This window comes from Opisthocomus hoazin, chromosome 6 (genome assembly GCF_030867145.1).
Source record: "Opisthocomus hoazin isolate bOpiHoa1 chromosome 6, bOpiHoa1.hap1, whole genome shotgun sequence".
Lineage (NCBI taxonomy): Eukaryota > Metazoa > Chordata > Aves > Opisthocomiformes > Opisthocomidae > Opisthocomus > Opisthocomus hoazin.
Window position 1 is genome coordinate 58,449,113 of NC_134419.1, and position 21,743 is coordinate 58,470,855.

Below are 21,743 nucleotides of genomic sequence, written 5' to 3' on the forward strand. Positions count from 1 at the left end.
AAATGAAGCGTGCAACCTGATGGCTACGATTGTTCTCTGCCATAAATACAAAACTACCCAAAAGCTATTTCTGACGTGCAGCATCAGCTCTTCAAAGTTTCTGGCTATCTGCAGAGATATTTTGCCACCACTGGGAAACAAAACCATTTCTAAATCTGTCCTTTTATGTGATACTAGGTGCCTAATTTAAAATTCTATGTCATCTTTTGAAAGGTATCTAAATCCTTTCCAGCTTTCAGCAGAACTTAGTGTAAACATTTCACAGCGTATCTTCCTCATGAAGGTAGTGGTCTGAAAATTTCCCTGTTGTATGTACAGTAGATATGAGAATGGGTCATTCTTTCTTTTGGCTTCTAGGGAAATATTTAAATGTTGTGCGAGAATGTGGACGTGATGTTACCTGCCCTGTGGCTAAAGAGGTCATCTATACTTTAAAAGAGCGAGCATATGTGGAACAAATAGAAAAAGCATATAACTATGCTAGCAAAGTTCTTCTGGATTTCCTAATGGAGGAGAAAGAGCTGGTGGCTCACCTGAGGTTTGGTTTATTTTACTAAAATGCATGTTAAATAGATTGTTTCTGGTAATGAACAAAAGTTTTTGAAGTTAGCTTTCTTTTCTTGGGATATCATCAATGCATTATTTCTATTTCCATTAGTAAGGTTGGCCTGAAAAAAATAAGATTTGGGTTTTTTTCCTGAAGAAGAAAAAAGTGTAAAATCATAGAAATATTGGGTGCGAATGATGTTTGGGGCCTCTAGTCCAACTTCCTTGGAAGGCTGGCAGCAAAACTAGGTCAGGGCAGCCATGGCTTTGTCTAGCTCAGTCCCAAAACCTGACTTCAGGTGTGGACATCCCCCACCTCTCTCATGACTTGTCCCATGGCTGCACGGTCACTCCCACCTGGGAAGAGTTTCTTAGTATTATCTGGTGTGATCCAGAAAAGTTTAACATGAATAAGAAATAGTTTGGTATTAAGCATCTCCACAATTATATCACAGAATCACAGAATGGTTGGGGTTGGAAGGGACCTCTGTGGGTCATCTAGTCCAACCCTCCTGCTGAATCAGGGTCACCTACAGCAGGCTGCACAGGACCTTGTCCAGGCGGGTCTTGAATATGTCCAGAGAAGGAGAATCTACAACCTCTCTGGGCAACCTGTTCCAGTGCTCCGTCACCCTCAGAGGGAAGAAGTTCTTCCTCATGTTCAGATGGAACTTCCTGTGCTTCAGTTTGTGCCCTTTGCCCCTTGTCCTGTTGCTGGGCGCCACTGAAAAGAGTCTGGCCCCATCCTCCTGACACCCACCCTTCAGATATTTATAAGCATTTATAAGGTCCCCTTTCATCCTTGTCTTCTTCAGGCTAAACAAGCCCAGCTCCCTCAGCCTCTCCTTGTGGGAGAGATGCTCCAGTCCCCTCATCATCCTCGTAGCCCTCCGCTGGACTCTCGCAAGTAGCTCCTCATCTTTCCTGAAGTGGGGAGCCCAGAACTGGACGCAGTACTCCAGATGGGGCCTCACTAGGGCAGAGTAGAGTGGGAGGAGAACCTCCCTCGACCTGCTGGCCACACTCTTCTTAATGCACCCCGGGATACCATTGGCCTTCTGGGCAGCAAGGGTCACACATTGCCTATATGCACGCAGACACAGATAGTTGGAACAGAGTAAGTGTATTAGCCTGAAGTGCCAGTTCAGGGTTTTTCTTAACGTTGTCCTTTTTTAAAGTTAATAACCTGTGTTTTGATTCTTGTAATACATTCAGCAGATAACAAATGCAAGTGCATTCTAGCATGCAAACTCCAACTTCCGTGTGTGAAGCAAGCTTTTAGTTTATTACTGTCTTCAGAAAACAGTAAAAACAGGAATATTAACTATCCAGAAGACCAAGACAGCAACAAATATGTAGGAAATTGCAGTTGATAGCTGGTTGTAAAGTAGTTTGTAATTGGACTGATACCTCGTACCAGAGATTCTGCTTGAAACCTGTGACACTGTGAAAGAAAGTGGTCTGAGCTTCATGGGACAAACCTGCCAAGTGACTTGCACAAGAAGATGTCCATTGGGAGACATAAGCTGGAGCAGTAATTGTAACTGGAGTGACTGTGCCTAGCAGGCCAGGTGGGATTGCTTTGGGCCTGGGTTTTGCTAGGTCTGAAAAAGTTGTAGCTGCAACAACAATGTCTGCTGCAGATGTGGGAACACCGCGGCTCCAGCTGAGAGACGTTGTGGGAAGATGTGAAGATCCATGGTTCACTCGTTTTAAACTGAGATGTGCCTTCCTGCCCTGTGAAAACCGTCAGAGAATATGCCTTGTTTCATGAAAGTTTGAGAGCTGTCTGAAACCTGTCAGTCATTAAGGAGATTCTTCCTAGCCTTGCTAAAGACTGTCATCCCTCTAAGCCTTCTTTGCTTTATAGAGCTGTTCAAAAGACACTGGCTTCCAAAGCTCTGGTGGCACGTCCTCTGCTGGGCCCGTCTGTCACAATGTACTTTCAGATTAAGGTGTTGCTCAGCCTCTCCAGCTGGGGTTGATGTCTCTGACCTCCTCATCTTCAAAACAGGCTCTCTGCTAGATCATTCAGTAGCTGTCCTGTGTATATGTAATCTGCTGGTTGGGGAGGAAGCTACTGAGCTTCCAGCACGTGTGTGCACTTTGAGGGCTGAAATGGGATGGCTGTGATCAAACCACAGGGACCTGTGACAGATAACCACTTCTCGTCAGTTAAGCGGGGGTACTGACTTTCTCCTTCATCCCCGAAATGTTGGCTGGAAGGGACCAACAACCTCAGCAGGTCTCTAGTTCAACCTCGTGCTTGAACTGGGATTGCCACCAGCATTAGGTCAGGTTTTTACTTGGGTTTGCACTCTAGGGTGTGCCAGCACTAAGTATCTTGCTCCCCTGCCTGTGGTGTCCTTGGTTAACCACTGACACTGGCATGACTTCCTCCTGACTAGGGGAGTTTTCTTGGTTCAAGAGAGTAAGGACAGTCAGGGAAACAGAGGGGCTGAGCATTATCCCAAATTGACAGTGATCAGGAGTCTGCAACCACACTGTGTTAAGGCTGAACTGGTCCTATTTTTGCTCTGAAGACTGCAGTTATCATGTGTGGTCTTTGGCCAGGCTGTAAGTTAATCCTCAAACTCTTCTCTGAGCTATTTCCAAGCTCCTGGCCTGCTGCAGTTAACTCTCCCTGGTGCCAAGTGAAAATTAAAGTTTATACATCCTACTGTAGCGGAAGTTAATGCAAGTATCTGGAGTGCATAAAAAATTGGCACAGATACTTGTTCATTCAAAGGAGTCCAAGATTCTGCTCTGAATTGGCAACTGCCTCTTGGATGGATCTGCATGCTGGGGAGGCTGGGGTGTTGTTCAGGATAGCAGGATGAGCTTTCACCCAGCAATATAGTGCATGTTGGTTTTTTTTCCTAAGGTTCATTTTTCAAGGAAACGAAGAACAGCAGCACCCCTGATCTGACTGCACAAAAGCATCCTGACTGTGGTGGAAGAGAGGAGGGGAAATGCATAAAAGACTAGTCTCCAAGTGGGTTATTTATGGCTGTGTGTTCTGTACGAAGAGGAACATTTTGTGATCAAACCCAGCAGGCTGACTGAACTGATTGCTTTTGTTCCTTTAGGTTTAATATGGATTAATTTAGGCTTTAAAAAGCATAAACATTTGGCTCTCCATTTTCTTGAGCAGATCTATAAAACACTATTTCCTGATGGATCAAGGGGACTTTTTCGTTCACTTCATGGATCTCACAGAAGAGGAACTTAAGAAGCCTGTAGACGACATCATAACTACAAGGCTAGAAGCTCTGCTTGAATTAGCCCTGAGAATGAGCACAGCCAATACAGATCCTTTCAAGGATGATTTAAAGGTAATAATGTATTTAAGCAGAAGGTAACTGAATTTGAGCAGAACACCTGCCATGATTTGGGAAGATCTGTGTGCCTGTAAACATGCTGGATGTGCAGTGAAGGAAAAGAGAGTTGATGGCTGTCCTTCTGCAGACCTTCCCTGGGTTAAGTCCTCTTTCATTCAGATTAGCAACTGGAAGCACCCACCTTGGACAGAGGACTGTGTTTTCTTGATGGCTTCTGAACACAGGGAAGGTGCTTTTGGGTGGCCTCAGGATGAGGAGGAAGCAGTAGTATGTCTGTTATGCTTCTTTTCAGCTTGGATTCTCCCTTTGGAGTCCAAGAAAATACCTGATTAGAAGTCCTGCTTGTTAATGATTGCATGTTGTACAGAATTGAAGCAGCACAGAGGCTGTGCCTGGAGAGTGTGAGATCTGAATAGACCTTACAAAGGCTGAGGGCAAGGGAGAGCAATCAGTGGAGTAGTATGTTGTATGCTGATTGTTAAATGCTACAGTGACACTGCTCCCATGTCTGCTGCTCCATTCCAGATCATACCATTTACTATTGTTTGCTAGGTTGGTGACTTGAGAGTGACTCTGGTAATTTGCATTTCTGCCACATGTCTGTTGCTACGTGGTAGTTGTGAGTATCCTGTGGCTTCATTTTTTTCCTGCTCTTCCTTTATAGATTGACTTGATGCCTCATAACCTCATTACACAGCTCTTGAGAGTACTGGCCATAGAAACGAAACAGGAAAAGGCAATTATCAGTGCAGATCCCACAGAGCTCACTCTCAGTGGTCTGGAAGCATTTTCCTTTGACTACATTGTTAAGTGGCCTCTGTCCCTTATTATAAACAGGTAAGGTATCAATCCACTGAAGGAAAAAAAGGCAGAAGCTTTTGTGTGGGGTTGAAGCACATTTCTACACAGTAAGACACTGGAAAGCGTCTGTCTTTAAAGTGACATTATAAGTTGCTGACTAGTACGGAATGCATTGCGGTTGTTGAGACCTGCTTGCTCCAGTTGTACACTATGGAATATGGGTTGTTTCTTCAGTAGAGCTGTACTAGTCCACGTCTAAGGAATGCTTGGAAAGTCAAACTTTCATTTGAAATGGTGAGAAGACGTAGATCAAAGGATGCTTTATCCGCCTAGCCCTGGTTTTACTTATGACTGGTCACTCGTTTTTCATTTGTCCATGGCTTTCTGAAGTATCTGCCCTGAGAATATGAACTCTCACAAGAGGGTTTCCATGCAAGAATCAAGCATTTCTCAGTTGTGGAGAGCAGAATAAAATGCTTTGTCTGATATCCCTAGTTGAAAACTGAAAGGATACAGGCTGTTGCTAGAATTGCTATAGCAAGCGATTTTGCATTTAATTGAGTTGTGAGGGTCTGTGTGGTTCATTTTTCTTCAGGGATTTGCCCCTTGCTTCACTGGAGAAATACTGGCACATCTACTGCTGTGAGTCAGGGTAAATGGGACAAACAGTGTTACATAAACAGAGTGACAGATACTGAATTGTTAAATGTCCACAATTAGTTTGTCCCTATATCTCACCTTTAAAAAATCAGTTGACACAGTGGGACTTCTCTAATAATGTGATGCTTTTGAAATTATGTCACTTTCTTTCAAATTGATTGTATTAACTCTGATGGTAGCTATGGAAGTGAAAATACTATTTGGTAAGGTTTCACGAACTGTATCGACTGGAGCTCTGTAGACACCTACACTGAAGTGTCTGAATGCAGACCTGAATCCAGTCCCTGAAGCTATAAATAAGCATCCCCATCTGCCTGTGACAGTGCATCACTGGCAGGGTAGTGCTGCATGTAGCTTGGTTACAGCTTTTTCTTCATCTTTTTGGAGAATCCTGGTGAATTGTTTTGGTGATCGTAGCAGTCTTAGTGCAGTGGGTACCTGACCTCAGGCTTTCAGCCCCCTGTCCCAGCATCTATGTGAGTGACCTATCTGCAGGTAGCTCGAGGGAATTGAAGAAGGAGGCTGGTGATGTACCCACTGGCAGGAAATATAGAGGAGGGACTCCTTGGAGAGAAATTCTTTAGGATGGTTGCAAATGTGGTTTGTTTGGTTTTTTTTTTTTTCTGGTTCGAATTTTTTCAGTGTGGATCTGTGTGCATCTGAAGGTGTAAGGAACATACTGTGTAAAGTCTCTTTTCCTTCGAGCATCCTCAGGTTTCACAGCTTAGTCTGTCAACCAGAACAGGGCTTAATCTGGATGGGTTTCTCCTTTCTTTCCAGGAAAGCACTGACAAGATACCAGATGCTTTTCAGGCACATGTTCTATTGCAAACATGTGGAAAGACAGTTGTGCAACGTTTGGATCAGCAATAAGACGGCCAAGCAATTCTCCCTGCATTCTGCTAAGTGGTATGACCTTTTTGTCTGCTGGATCGGATGTGAAGTATTGGTTTTCCTTCTTGCTAGTTAGATATGTCGTGACATGAATCAGATCATTTTGACATGGAAAAAGATCCTTACAAATTTCTTACAGGCTTACAGACATCAAAATAAAACATTTTAAGTTTCAGTAGGAAGTGTCTGCCTGATAATCTTTGTACTGCTTGGCTTGTTCCTCTTTGCTAGCATGAAGTTTTGAAAAGGAAGAGATGGTCTTTAGGGTTAGCTCATTATACACTGAATAGTTAACAGCAGAGCACATCTATGCACGTATCATCTTGGTCACTACTTTAGCATCAGCAAGATTAGTAGGACCCCAGTAATTTAAAAGCAACATACTTCTCTTCTGGCCAGACCACTGGCAAGGACTTGTGACCTTCACACAGCTTGGCTAATATTTGCGGTGTTGGTGTCATACAAATTTAATAAAGTAAAATTGGTGGGGTGTTTTCCCAGAAAATCATTCGATCCGGTTCCATCTGTGAGGGTAGATTTTAATCTCTGGGTCTGCACTCCAGGTGCTGGAGATGCCTGTTTGGAAAGCGATGCCGACGGCACTTTCTTGTCACAAGGTAACCTTGGCCGCCTTGGCACTTACCTCAGCCAACATGGCTGTAGGTCTGGTTCTCCTGTAATTGTAGAGGGGTTAGCAAAAAAGACCTGTAAGGGTCTCTAGTCCAACCTCTGGCTCACAGGATGACTGTGCTCAGCTGGGGACAGGGCAGCTGTGGTTGAAAACCCCTGGGGTAGGTACCCCCAACTCTCCGGTGACCAGTCCCAGTTTGCTGGAGGCAGTTTTTAGTGTGCCATCACAGAGCCTGCATAAATTAACGTTGAAAGACCCTGTATATAATCCCACCATTCTATTTTTAAGGTGTAATGTCATTAAATACTCTAGGTGGCAGGTGATTTGATTAAATGTTTGGATCCCCTGAAAGAGATGCAAGGCATGGAATATTTTTAAGGGTTCTTTTAATAGGTAAGGCTGGAAAGAAGCATGAACAATTTATCTTGTTGAATTTTGCCCTGATAACAAATGAATGTCTCAATAGTTACACCAGTAAAATTGCTTTAATATTTAATATTAAAAGTTTAGTTGGATATTAACTGTCCAGTCTACAACAGGTTCAAAACTCTGACCCTAGTAACAGAGGGAAAGTCATTTGAATATGTGGAAAATAATCAGAGATGGTTTGCATTAACTTTATAATCCCTCTCACATTGCAGCAGTGAATTTGCTAGAACTGAAATATTTAGCTCTGCTTGACTGCGCAAGCCTGGTGATAGTTCTCCATGGCATTTGCTAGCTCTAAGTTGTGTGGGTGTGATTTCTCCCCTAGCTTTGCTGGTGCTTTCACACTGCGGCAGCGGATGCTGAATTTTGTACAGAATATCCAGTATTACATGATGTTTGAAGTGATGGAGCCAACATGGCACATTCTTGAGAAGAACCTGAAGTTGGTGAGTGTGTGTGCTTGAGAGAGGTTGGAACAGAAGACTTAAACAAATCTAATGTATGGAAAAAATGCGTAATTTCAGTTACTGCAAGTGTCTGTTAATTTTATTGGAGGCACCTAAGTGTCTGGGAACTGTTGTTCTTACCACACTGCAAAGAGTGCTGCTGTTCTACATCACCTTTCTGCTTTATTAGTCATATATCCCTTTCCTCTCTTGGATGCTCTTATCTGTGCCCAGCTCATGCTCTGCACCCTGTTATGTAAAGGTGGTATTCTGCTGAACACAGAAGAAAGAAGACTATGAAAAAGGAAGAAGTATGCAGGTGCAAAGATCATAAACCGCTCCAGACATCTTCTGTTGATTCATTGGCTGACTTACAGTGCTCTTAAAAGCCAAGACGGTGCTTTCTCTTCCATGAAGCTGCCAAGGACTGGCATGTTAGGACTATCTGTTATAAAACAGGGCCTTCTTTATTCAGGTGGCTATTCCTCATGTTTATTCCTACTTCCCTGGGCAAGGCTGGAGAACTTTTCCACTCTGGTGGTATCTGGGAGAGGCTCGCTTCCCACTGTTTTTTATGCCTTACAAGGGACTATCTGAGCAAAGCATGCCTGGCATCATTTTGGTTCCTTCCATGTTCTGAGCTGTGGGATTTTCCAGGTGTGTTATAGAATATTTCAGGTTTGCTAATCCAAATCAGTGACTTCTCCAGAAGTTAACTGTTTGCCCTAGCAAAAAACTAGAATTAACATTTTTTATCTCTTGATGGGCACGTGAGATGCTTACATTATCTCAGAGAGGAACACATTCTCAGCTAATGTCCCACCTGCCTGTTTTAAACCAAGAATGTGAAGTCATTGGGAGTTTACCTTTCAGAACAGGCTGGTCAAGAAGCCCGTAAAGGTCTTCTCATATCTGGTTTCGTTCATGTCAGATTTGTTGGTTCAACAGAGAAAAAAATCTGTCACCAGCAGATCAAGGGCCATTCTCAGTCTGTATAGAGCAAACCCTCCTCTCCTTCCTTTTCTATCTGACTGTGGTAAAGATCTAGACTTTCGTGGCATACGGTTATTGTGGAAGGTCATTAGACAAGCAAGCAAAGGATGATGCCTAAGCACTGACAGATCTAGTGAAAGCTGCATCAATGCTACAAATACATGTTGTCTTCCTTGCCATCAGTCTGGGCCCAGCCTATAGCTTATTCATTCCCTAGGAATGTGTGCTGGTGCCAGGGCACTGGTTGCCTCACCTCGCAGCACCATTGGACCTGCCTGGCTCCTGCTGGTTTCTGGCACACAAACAAGTCTTTGTGGGAGGAAAAAGAAAGCAGAGATGGCATCTTAGGTTACGTCTGTACTGCTGCCTGAAACAAGGGCAGAGACATAGACTGCCTGCTCCACATTACATAGAAAATGTCTCCATTGGATCCCATGTGGTCCTAATATACAATAATTTTGTGTTCTTCCAGTTTCAGTGTTTGCAGCAGTGTGGGGAGGGCTATATTATAGCTGTTTTCATAGCGTGAATCATAGAATCATTAAGATTGGAAAAGACCTCGAAGATCGTCAACCATCAACCCAACACCACCATGCCTGCTAAACCATGTCCTGAAGTGCCACATCTACAAGTTTTTTCAACACCTTCAGGGATGGTGCCTCAACCACTACTCTGGGCAGCCTATTCCAATGCATGACCACTCTTTGAGTGAAGAGCTGCAAGGATATGTTAATTGGGCTGGGATATGCCATTAAGGCCTGTGAAAGTGCTTGAGTGTACACAGCTTGGTGCAGCAGTGTTGGAGGGCTTTGCCAAGGGAGGGAGTCTGACCTGCTGCCATCTCCTCCATGCCAGGAGACAACTTGAGCAAGGCTGTTAGGAAGTTTTATGCCTGAGCTTTGTGTGACGGGTGTCTTGGCATATGGCACTCAGCACAGGCAAAGGCTGTGCCAGGCAGGTAACTAGTGTTTAATTAGAGCTGATGATTAGTGATCCATTCCTCAAGCTTGCTTATTTTGCAGCATAGCCTTTGTGATGGCTGTAGTCATTTTGCTTATGCCAAGGGACACTGCGTTCCTCATCATCTTCAGCTTCCTTACCCACTGTGGTGCTGCTGTGTTGGGGCTAGTGTTACGGTGCCCCACCTACTGTGAGGGAAAAGGAGACAGATGTACATCACCTTATTTTTCTTCCCTCTAGTAGTCATCCTGTGATCAGACGCTTCTGGGTTGCACATCTTTATCCTCTTACACCATGAAAAACATACCAAACAGCCCAGCACTCCTCCTGGAATCTGCATTAAGCCACAGCAGCTCTCCTGGCACCTCTCTGATGAGCCTTCTGAATCTTCAATATCAACTGAACCTGTCTTAGTTTCTACAGTGTATTGAGGAGTTGCTCTGGTGTCAGCTAACCAACATTTTCTGATGCCCTGTCATCCTCTTTCCTGGAGAATTCACAGGAGGTATCAGGTCTAGGATTGTGAGCATCTCTGCATATTCTTGGCGAGGACTTCTGAACAAGCAGAGGTTGTATGTTCAAATCCTGGATGATCTGAGAGAAGTGTACTTCCTTCTTTATTTTGTTGTAAGTTTAGGTTTGCAAAATATAGCATTCGGTTTACTTTACTTGAATTGAGGCACTTGAACAAGTTACCCTGTCCTGGGTTCTTCCATACTGATTTCAGGTAGCACTTCTTTTCATCTCTGCTGATTCCAGATGTCCTAGAAAGGACTGTTAAATGCAGCAGGCATGCACCCTGTATTGATGGCATCCTCTGTTGAGAGTAAATGACCTCCTGACTCCAGAGTTTTTGCAAAGACTTTCTGTCTGAAGATCCCTCTCTGCTGTGGCTCTCAGCCATTGATTTTCTCTGCTCCTTGAGAAATATAGCAGTGTTGAAGCATTTTTATTTCAGTTCCAAAAAGGAATTTGCCAATTTATACTGTTTCTTGGAGGAGCCCATTCCCAAGAAACATCTGTAGACCAAATCTTTTTGATAAGCCAAGTCGGCAGAATTTTTCCCTTGCTATGCAACATCTGTGAGCCTCTTTAGCCTGCCAGAGATGTTGAGATAGCAGGTATAAAGTGACTTTGCTGACACTGGGGAAAGGTGTTTCCATGGCTGTATGGCAAGAAGGAGATATGTCTATGCCTTCACCATACAGTTCTTAATTTCAAACACATTGAGGGCTGCCGCAGCATTTTATAAAGCATTTCTACATTGCTCTGTACATGAAGGGCTTCTGCGAGTAACAGTGCAGTAGTAACAACTCAAAGCTGCCCATGATGGGAGTACGTACACAAGTCGTCGTGTGAAACCAAGAAAGTTTTTTGGCAAGTTAGAAAAGTCTTTGAGATGTAATGGAATGTATGTTTGCCTCCCATCCTCACCAGTGTCCTTCAAGGCTTTTAAATGTCTAGGAAAAGGAGCATGCCCTCTACCGGTGCTGGGGCAGGAAATGTCTGGCTCCAGGCAGTGTTGTGATATGGGCACCTGTGAGTCAATGCTGCCAGCTAAAGAAGCTGTTTCAGCAACCACTTTGTTATGCAGTCCTTTAAAAGAGCTGCTCGCCAGGCGTGACATATCCCCAGCCACTCGGTAAAATCTTCCTTGATTTAAATAAAAACATCATTTATTTCCAAACAAAGGATGCAAAACTGGCTGTTTGACCTCTGTAGCCTACAGACTGACTTCTTTCATTTGCATTTTAGGGAAAAAGATGGTCCTCACTGGTCTCATGTAGTGTCTTATGCTGTTTTTTGATTTGTCAGACTTCTCTCTTGTGCATTTCCACTTGAAGTTGAGGTGCTTTCTTCCTAAAAATATAACTAGTATTTTCACAACATCATTGTCTTCATCAACACACCTAGCATCTTTGTGGCATTAGAGCCTGGCATTTATCCCTGTCCTGTATTAGTAGTTTGAATGGTTATGAGGGTTTTCTTGGTGTTGATCCTGATGGAGCAGAGTGGATAACCTTGGCAATTTTGGTCCTATGGCTCTTTCCTAAGCTTCATTGTATGTTCTCAGCTTTAGCACATCCCATAATTGTACAGAGTGAGATGGGAGTTTTAGTCTGTCATTTAAAACTTGAGACTGAAACAGCCCATTGAAGTAGCAGAGCTGGACAAAAATCTTACAGAATCCTTGCAACACTGCATGTCCCAGTTCCTTACTGAGCTCCTAAAACATGTTTCTGAAGAACCTGTTAGTTTTAGGCTTCATAAACTTCCTGACATTTAAGATTCTAGATTTATTTTTTTTCTTTTCCGCTTATTGTGTGAGTTTACTGAGATCATGAAGATGGGAGTGGGCATGACAAGCACATATAAAAGCAAAGGCAGTGCATGTTCATAAAGCAGGTAACTCCATCCTGAGCCTCCTTTCCAGTGGAAGGTTTGGATCGTAAAAGAAAGCATAATTTGGTTGAGAAGGTGATGTGACAAATCAAAGGTAAAAAGCCTGTGAAAGGCTGTTGAATGCAGTAATGCCAGTAGTCTCCATCTCAGGATGTTTCTCGAAGTTGGAAGTACCTCAACATGCCCTAAAGCATGTTTGAGAGGTCACTGTCAGAGACAGGATGCTGGTTTAGAGCTTTGGTCTGGTGCAGCACAGCAGTCCTGGTTTGTTTTTTCATTATTGGACTATCCTGTAATAGGCATCTAATATTGACGATGTCCTGAGTCACCACACAAGCTTCCTCGATAACTGCTTGAAGGACTGCATGCTAACCAACACAGAGCTGCTGGAGATCTTCTCCAGGCTGATGTCTGTCTGTGTCTTCTTCACAAACTGCATGCAGGTATGTACAGCCTCCCTGTATTGACCATGCCACTGCCAGCTGCTTTGGGTGCCAGGCAGCTACAACAGTCCTTTTTTTCATCTTGACCCCTCTAGTCCTCAATGCACGTGGAAGAGCCTCTGTACCTCTCTAAACCAGCAGGGTTTGGGTCTTGACTGATCAAACCCTCATTCTTTCTCCCAAATGGTTTCGATGGCTTCTCCCTCCACAAAATTCTCTATGCTCTTCTGTTTCTGTGTTGGGATCAGGTTCGTAGGAACCGAATTACCTCTCTTCAGACAGTCCTGCAGCAGAATTTGAGGTGTAAGTTGTAGGGCTCTGTGATTTTTAGCATACTCTTTTGAGGGTCAGGTGAGGACTGGTGAGTGGACCCGTGGAGACTGATCTCCGTGGGTACACCCTAGCCAGCGTCTCAGGAAGCCCATAGCTTTAAAAAAAAACCACCTTCCTTTGGGTGTAGGGAGCTTTGTGTTAACATTGTACATTTAATCTCAGAGTTAGCTTTGATGGGAGTTACCTAGCTGCAGGGCTAGCAGAACTGAGTCAGCCTCATGCTTTGCCATAGTTGAAAAAATGGGATCTAACCATTTCCCCAACCCTCTGCCTTTCCAAGAGGTTCACCCGGAGCATGAAGCTGGATAATGAGATGGACCAGCTCACCTTAGAGCATAGCACAATGCTGGGCCCACCAACAGAGGAGGAGCGTGCTGAAGAGACTGCGAAGAAGCAGCTGACTAATAAGGTGGGAGAGATACGGGATGGACAACCAGACCCTTTCCTCTGTGAATAATAGCTGGGGTTGCAGTCTGGTCAGGGTGGCTGTCCTACCTCTTGCAGATAGATCTTCCTAGTTTCCAGAGCACCTCTGGCCCCAAAAGCAGAATCTTTGCAGAATTGTGGGTGTTTTTGAGGGCAGTGTGGAGCGCCAATGGTGTTCTGAAGGTCTGCTTTGAAGTCCCTGCACTTGTTTAAGTTCTTAGCTGTATTTTCAGCTGTGCAGTGGGTACCCAATACACAGGCTTTCTGCAACTCAAGAGCTTTCTTATTTCCAGAACTAGCATTTTGTGACGGATGAGCCAAGAAGGTGTTGGGTGTGACTCTTTCCAGCCCATCCCTTTGATTTATGGGGTATTTGTCTTGTCCATGTTTCTCTGTCTAGATGCACTCGTACTAAGTGGTTTGTTTGGCATGCTCTGCAGTTAGCAGGCTGCTTCCTGTCCCACGGAAAGCCCCTCTCTGGCACGCAGCCAGTAAGGTCCATCACACTGCAAGGCAATCAGAGTGCTCCAGAGGTTACAACCTGGCTTAGGCAACACTCACTTTCTGCTTACTGACTTTTCCTCCTGCTTGAAAATAAATAATGACAGCATATATTTGAGGATAACTCTACTGAGATCTGCTCTGGGGTTCTCCCAGATACGTGTGACAGGGTTTTTAACTACCAAGGATGTTGCAGCTGTTTTGAAGGATTTATTTTAGTGGCTCAGCGACTGTTAAGTTTCATGGCAGTATTTCTGAGCAGGTTAGAAAATAGGGAAGGAATACTGACACCTTTTTGGCAAGTGTGAATCGGCAAACGCACGGGGCCTCTATGCCTTTGTCTTAATAGCTTTTAGCAGAGCATGCTGATAACCTCCAGCTGACACCTGACTTCGAAGCAACAATCAACGAGTGTGATAACAATTTCTCATCACATCTGCTGGACCTGTTGGACAAACTGAGCGTTTACAGCACCAATGACTGTGAGCACAGCATGCTTAACATCATCTACAGGTGAGCCAGTAGTTTTCTCTCTGTAACTTCTCCTCCTATGGTTCTCAAATTCAGCTCAGGAAGAATGATTGCTGTTTATAACTGTGCGTGTCTGCTCCATCAATGAAAACACTGAAATCACATGAAATACTGCTTTGCATTTCAACCCAAGGCTGTAAAAAAACTCCACCCACATTCCTGTGAATTATGTGAAATTTGTCTATTAATGTTGTAAATGTAATGCAAGTGTTAGTGTTCTTGGGGATTGTCTCAGTGTGTAGACTGTGAATAAGCTGATTCCTGAATACGGCATAAGTATTCCAAGATGAGAAAACCATGCAATAGATTGATCATAAGTGGCTATTTTGTTTTAAATTCATATCTTGTATTTATTTAAATAAGCATCCATTAATGTGTTTTTATTATGGCCTCACCCATACTTACTAGCTTCTTAGAAATCAAAATTCCTTAAGTAATACCTACAAGTCAGGTACACAAGATACACTGCAAGAAGAGAGAGAGAGAAGGAGATCTAGGTTTTACTGCTAGGTTTATAAGCTCTGTGGGGGTTTTTCAATAAAATGGGATGCACAAGGCCTTCTTTGGAATGAGTAACATTTGGTTTTGCTGTAAAAGTCATACGTATTAGTGTTGCTGGACTTTTTAAGATCTCTGTTACAGATTGATGTAGTGTGAAGAGACCTGCCCTGGTACTTCTAGCTTTGAAGAACCACAGATAATGCACTAGGAGCATTATCCTCAGCTGAGCACATATGCTGTGTGAGCAGAATGCTTCTCACTCTGATCCTGCTACCTGTGCTTTAGGAGCAAAACAGAAATAATTACAACTATGGAGTTTGCTGCTGGGAGCAGCTTTTAGTGTTTGTGGCTGGAATATGTTTTTCAAGAGTTAAGCACCCATGAAAACTAGCAGCCTGCAGATTGGAAATGTTCAGCTGAGGCATGCATATAACCACAGAATAAGAAGGCAAGTGAGAGTCAGGAGCTGACATCTCTTAATTCAAAGAGTCACCTTGGAACTCACATGTAAGAGCTGCTGGTTGCCAGATGCCTCACACCTGGCAAAGACTGTAACACTTCAGAAATGCTGCTTGCAGACTGTTAGGCACATGCAACAAACAATTCATTTTTACAGTGACTTATTTTTTCCAATGAAGAGGCAGGGTATATATTGCAAATAGGCATAATTTTAAGACGCCAGGATTTTCATGAATATAAAATATTTCAACACCAACACTTTTTAAAGTTACGGTGCTTGTGAGCCTAGAACACTTGAGACTGACTTTGTCATTGCTGTCAGCTAGGGCACAGAAAATAAAGCCATCCTAAACATCCATTAGTTTTTTTCATACTGTCTGTAAACTGATGTGTAGCCTTATTTTCATGTGTAAGCAACGGAAAACATCTCTTACAGGACTAGCCAAAAATTAAGGTCATTTTTAGGTGCTGATTCTTTCATTTCTTTCATGTTTTTCTGAGGAAAGCCCTTCATTTACCAAGGAGTACTCCTTACTTTGAAGAATGTTTTTCATCTAAAGTTGTAATGCTTTTCAGTGGTAGATCTGCTAGAATCAGTTGTCAGCGATACATAGTTTTGTTCACAGATGTGCCTGATAACGGGTTAATCATGTATGTTTTCTGTCTTCCTTTGGTGCTGTAGGGATTGGTGCCCCATGCCCTTCGATATTTAGTACAGAACAGAGCAGATCCTTACTGAGTTCTTTTCAACCACTTAGGACTAAAGGGTACTTTGAGCTTTCTCCTGACTGTGCTTCATCCCTTGTTTTGTTTTGTTTTATATAAGTGTAGTCTTATTGCTCCTCTGCTTTGTTTGGTGTTTGTGAGCTGTAATTTTTGTTGATCATTCTCATCCTTTAACTTAGTCTTCAGGAAAACAATTAGAATATTAACTTGCAACCATTAGGTTCTGTTTGCTGCCCATCTGTACCAGATAATCTTTTGTGGATGACTGATAACCCATACACCTCTGTTGAGATGTGCTACACCTGAAAACAGAGGAGGAAAAGTTCCAGGAATGTTTATTTAAAGCAGGTTGTTGTCCTCTCCTCATGTCATTTCTCTTGAAGCTTTCATTGTCCCTTTCTGACAGGCAGGGCTGTCCAGAATTCCTAGTACCTACCTTTGCAAACGCTGTTCTGTGAGGTATTCCAGTAGAAGACTGGGCTTCCAGTTGTCCTTTACTTCTGAGAACTTCCTGACCAGCAGCTACCATACATTTATGCAGCCCCTGGCCTCCTGTGTTGTCATCTGATGCTCTATCTGACATGTGGTCACACAGCTGAGACCAAGGTTGAACCCTAAAACCTGTCATCCCTGTTACCATGGGTGCTTCCAGTGTGCTGAAGCCCCTCTCAGGTGCCTTGGCTCCATCAGTAGCAGTGCTGACAGAGGATTGGCAACTGCAGAAAATCTCCAGAGTCACTCCTTCACATCCCAGTAGAGAAAAGGGGAAGAATTAGAGGACTTTGTCAGAAGGATTGCTTAATTCCAAATACTTAGAAATCTTACCCATCAAGTGCTGTTAGCAATCACCAGATATCCTTCCTTTACCGGTTTGGAGGAAACAGCAATGACTGAGCTTAGAGTAAGACTGGTAGGACAGATGAAGTGATTCAAACCCCAGTGAATAAAAGTTTCACCCACAAAACAAGAACCTGAAGTGTAAGCAGAGTTTGAGGAAGGGCCACGTAAATTCTTGAGAGAGTTGTTAAAGATCATTTAACCCTAAAAACATAGCTGAAAGGGAAGCACGTCAAAATCTGCAATTTAAGAAGTTTGGAATAAACCAACTTTAGAAATGGAACAGATCCTCAAAGCAAGGATGTAAATGAGTCCTAGCCTTATATTTGAATCAAAGTTTGGTAAATATACCTGCCTCGGTGTCAGGTTTCCTTTGTACAACACTTAAAGGATGAAAGAGGTATAAGCTTTTCAATGAGGAGAGAGCAACAGTTATATTCCATCTGTCGAGGCTCTGTTTTCTGCACTCACCAAAAAATGTCAAGGAACAATTTGTTGCCATTTGTGTAAGGTTGTTAAGCAACATAAAACTCAAATATTGTGCCCATTCATTTAGTATTGGAGCAACTTAATTTGAGAAATAAAGAGAGTAACTTTTGTGTGATTCACAGGCTTATATCAATTACTGCTTAGTGTTCCCAAGGGCACATGTTTTTAAGAGCTCCACACATCTTACTTGGCTTCGTAGTGCAGAGATCTGCCTAAGGAATGTCACAGCAGGTGTGGAGCTGGGTGGTTTTGTGGCATCATTGTGGATTATCAAGAAGACACGATTATGATATTGCTGAAGTTGCCTACTTTGGAGAGGCGGTTATGAGTATCAGCAACACTTGTGATTTTGGCTGAACATCTTCCAACCACTTACTAATCTTCTTCAATCATGAATCTGTTTGAAGCGTACTTGTGTTAGCAAGGAGATGGTAGTAATGGAAACTGCAGTATTTTGTGGTAGTAATGGTGGGTAATATGGTGGATTTCGTATGGGAATTAATACCGGAGTTCAGTGGTGGTGAACTCTGGTGTTAAGGAGTGGTGGGAAGTGGCTGGGAAGGTGCAGAGACTGAGGAGCCGTCACCCCTGGAGTCTTTTCCTTTAGTGACACGCCTGCAGGGTTGTGTGGTCAAGCTGTGGCTCCAGAAAAGAGGCTGTTAGCAATTGGTCCTTCCTGATGTATTTTATACACCTGTAAAGAACAGGTGAAATTTATCCTGTTGTCAAGGGATGGGCACAGAAGAGGTGTCACTGACAAAACCTGTAGCACCGTGCAGATGTCCCCGTCTCACTCTGAACAAGCTGCTGTGTGTACCCAGCCTGGAGCAGTCCTGTGTGGGGATGGCAGGTGCTCGCTGTGCTGTGGCTGAGTTCAGCTGATGCCCTGGGAGAGATTTCTCCTCCAGGGGCCATGGTTGGGTAAGAGCAAGGCTGTGATCAGCGGGGTGGGCATGGGGAGCACGGTTGCTTGAGAGATCCATGCTGCAGCGCAGAGCCCCTTGCTGCACAAGCAAGCATGCTCAACTTCTTGCTTTGCTTCACACCCCTCATGTCAATCAATTTTGTCCTGAAATTCATGTGATCCCTATAGAAGAGTTTGTCTATTTTTGGATACCGTTGCTGCCTGTGAGCGCCTCAGCGAGCACGTGTGCTATGGCACTTGCAGCACTGAGCTCTCAGGGGCCCTTGGCAGCGTGTTCGGCTTGCTGCGTGCCGCTCTTGGGTGGCGTTGCACCAGCGGGCTGCCAAAACTTCTGGGTTTTTTGTCTCTCAGGTTGGATTTCAACGGGTTCTACACAGAGCGCTTGGAGCGCATGTCTGCGGAGCGCAGCCAGAAGGCAGCTCCCCTGCTTCCCTGCCTGGCCGTACCTGCCCAGTGAAGCCCTGCTGCTGCCCCTTTCAGCCGTCACCTCTTCTGCACTGTCAGAGAACCGGATGCTCCTCACTTCAAGCTAGTACTCCTCAACTCTCTACATTCACAGTGCAAGCTGAAAGCAAAAAGCTAGGGCTGTCCCAGAGAGGCAGGGGAATATTTAGTCTCCTGAAATGTATGTAATGGATTTTCTCTTCTGGGATGCTTTTGTGAAGTCTTTTTTTTTTTCTTCTTTACTACATTGTAAAATGATGTAATTGTGTGTTGTAAAATAAATTACAAAAAAAAAAAATCAGGATTATTGTGTCAGTTAGCAGAACTTGGGGTGAAAATTAATCTTTTAGCTGACTAAATTCTGTTTGGCTCACAGAGATCTGGCTCAGCTGCCATGCGGCATTATTTTGGGAGGAGAGCCTAACTGGGGGTTGCTGGAATGAAGCTGATGAGCTGCTCTGACCAATGAGATGGGGTTTGGAGCTGATGAGCAGGTACATGATGTTTGTATCTTACTGTCCGAGTCCTCAGCAGAGGACTTTCAGGGTATCTTGCAGAGTTGTGCAGCCACAAAAATTGCTTGAGGCAGTTCGGGAGTCAGTGTGGTAGAGGGTAAAAGAGAAGAAAAGTGTCCCCAGGAACAAGTGGTAACACTTGCCGGAGACCCAGAGGCCTCAGTGGCAAGCATGGGAACCTGGGGAGACGTGCAAGGGCTGTGGATACAGGGCTGAGTGCCCCTGTTGATGATGCACAGTTCCTCTCCCTCACCTCCTCTTTTGCAAGGACCTTCTACAGCGTGTTAAAGAGCCAGGTTCTCTTTGCTTGGATGGCCTAAAGCTGGTCCTACAGCTTGGCAGAAGGAGAGAGACCCAAGAAGAGGATGGAGACCACCAGTCCTGGGTCTGGAGGTCTGAATTCCTTCATATGAAGGTTGAGGCTGTTGAGGCTGAGGACAGAGACCTCAGCCATCATCATCTGGCTCTTCAGGGAAAGGACTTGTGCGGTTCAAGGGGAAGGGGAAGTTTCCTGTTCCCCCCACAAAGGTGGCTCTCAGTCTGGGGAGGACTGGAGAAGTTGACCTGCCATTTTCATTAAGTTTTTGTGGATCTACAGACTTCACAGCCTGTCCCTCAAGCTCAGGGTGGAGAGGCAGTAGAGCCTGGGTCCCTGGAGCCACCTCTCAGTGCCCAGCATCTCAGGCTTGAGAGATACCCTGGCACCTCACTCTGTCACCGTTGTCAACATGCTTTTTTTACACCAATGAGCAGCGTGGTGGCTGTTGCAGGAAAAAACTCCATTCACACAATTTAAATTAGGATTGAAGCAGTTTATAGATTAATAACACATAAGTAACCAGCAAGCATTGAGTCTCAGCAGAAGTAACAGATATTTCTGAAATGTTGATTTTTTTAAAATCAAAAGTAAATTTCTAAGCACTCATCTATGAGTAATCCTAAGAAGTCCTGCTCACACCCACATGTGCATGCATGCAGATGGTTATGTGCACCCCTCTTGCAGCTTTTAGGGAGGGGAAAGGCACCCCTCTACTGGGAGGGGGGCTCCCCTCCTTGCACACCCCTTCTGTGGGAAACGTGGGTGCTCCACCTCTACGTGACTGCATGCTGCTCCCTGCGACCTGCAGGTCCACCTCTGGTTGAGAAAACCCCCGGGAGGTCACCTACACCCTGAGGCTGGGTCCCACCTGCTTGGTGCACCCTGTACTGACAGCCTGCTAGCTGGATGCGGCCCCCTCCCTATGCCTGCCCCAGGCAGAAGTGGTGATGCTGGTGGGGCAATGTCGTGCTGGCCTGTGGCTCCTGCTGTTTGCGTGAGAACACATTGACCGGTAACTTCAGTTACCCAAAAATTGTGGCCTGCACGTGGACGCCCAGTTGGCTGAGCAGTTGCTGGTTCGTTTGGGGAGCTTGGACAGATTACAACATAGATCTACCCACTCCTCTCCAAGAGCAGATGTCGGTCTGGGCCAGATGCCCTGCTGCCAGCCCTGAGCAGATGGATGTACGTCTTCTCCCCTCACCAGAAGCCAGGAGGTCCCAGGAGAGAGGCAAGAAAAGGTCCTGTGTCTGAGCTCAGCAGCCCCACATCCCATGGCACGGCAGTCGGGTGCCTCCTTGCCCAGAGTTGCAGTCTGGCTGCTCTGTGTCTCCCTGGTGAGCAGGGTTATTTGCTGTGCTTCACAGACTGTGCGTTGGTCAGCAGCTCCTTCGAAGCCACCTCAGCTCTGCACACCTAGCAAGGGTTGCCATTGCGGTGGGGACAACTCTGCTGGAGCTGTTTAGCCAGTTATGACCAGACATGAATAGGAGTGTCGAGGGTGAAAGCACAGCACTTTGATTTTCTTTTTTTAAAAGAAACTTGTCTATTTAGAGGGAATTACAGAAAAGCTATGGGGAGAAAGAGGGAAGACACTAGAGCAGCACTTGGCTGCAGTGGTTTCTGTGCTGTTTTGAAGGAAGCTTGTCACCAGTGATGGAGCTTTGCCCATCACATCAGGAGAGATGCTGGAGCCGAGTAAGGCAGCCTGATCTGCTCCCCGTATAGCAACCAGGACAACTAAGAAAAGGCAATGGGTGATAGTAGTAAGCGACTCTCTTCTGAGAGGTACGGAGGCACCCATTTGCTGACCTGATGCCCTCTCTAGAGAGGTGTGCTGCTTACTGGGGGGCTCATATCGGGGATGTCACCAAGAGACTACTAAGCCTTGTACAGTCAACTGACTATTATCTGCTGCTGTTGTTTCATGTGTGCACCAATGATACAGCCAGGAGCAGTCTGAGGAGTATCAAGAAGGATTATGGAGCAGCAGTGAGGGACTCCGGAACACAGGTAGTTTTTTCATCAATCCTCCCAGTCAAAGGGAAGGGCCTTGAAAGGGCCAGTGGAATCTGGCAAATCAACAAATGGTCACAGGACTGGTGCCACAGCCAGGCGTTTGGTTACTTAGACTATGGGAATAGCTTTGAGAAACCTAGTCTAGTGGGGGCTGATGAGGTCCATCTGACA

The 21,743-nt window shown here is 44.7% G+C and overlaps 1 protein-coding gene across 3 annotated transcripts in view; it reads left to right on the plus strand.

Annotated features, from left to right (window-relative positions):
- TUBGCP2 (tubulin gamma complex component 2) overlaps window positions 1-18,987 on the plus strand; it is a 33,771-nt gene extending 14,784 nt beyond the window's left edge. For 2 of the 3 annotated variants that reach the window (XM_075423278.1, XM_075423279.1), the window contains exons 10-18: window positions 358-538; window positions 3,701-3,881; window positions 4,552-4,724; window positions 6,129-6,257; window positions 7,628-7,748; window positions 12,404-12,547; window positions 13,161-13,289; window positions 14,157-14,320; window positions 18,627-18,987. In XM_075423278.1, coding sequence (XP_075279393.1) covers window positions 358-538; window positions 3,701-3,881; window positions 4,552-4,724; window positions 6,129-6,257; window positions 7,628-7,748; window positions 12,404-12,547; window positions 13,161-13,289; window positions 14,157-14,320; window positions 18,627-18,732 — 1,328 coding nt within the window. In that variant the 3' untranslated portion in view covers window positions 18,733-18,987. The remainder of the gene's footprint in view (window positions 1-357; window positions 539-3,700; window positions 3,882-4,551; window positions 4,725-6,128; window positions 6,258-7,627; window positions 7,749-12,403; window positions 12,548-13,160; window positions 13,290-14,156; window positions 14,321-18,626) is intronic. The other variant, XM_075423280.1, reaches the window with a different exon arrangement.
- The last annotated feature ends 2,756 nt before the right edge of the window (window positions 18,988-21,743 follow it).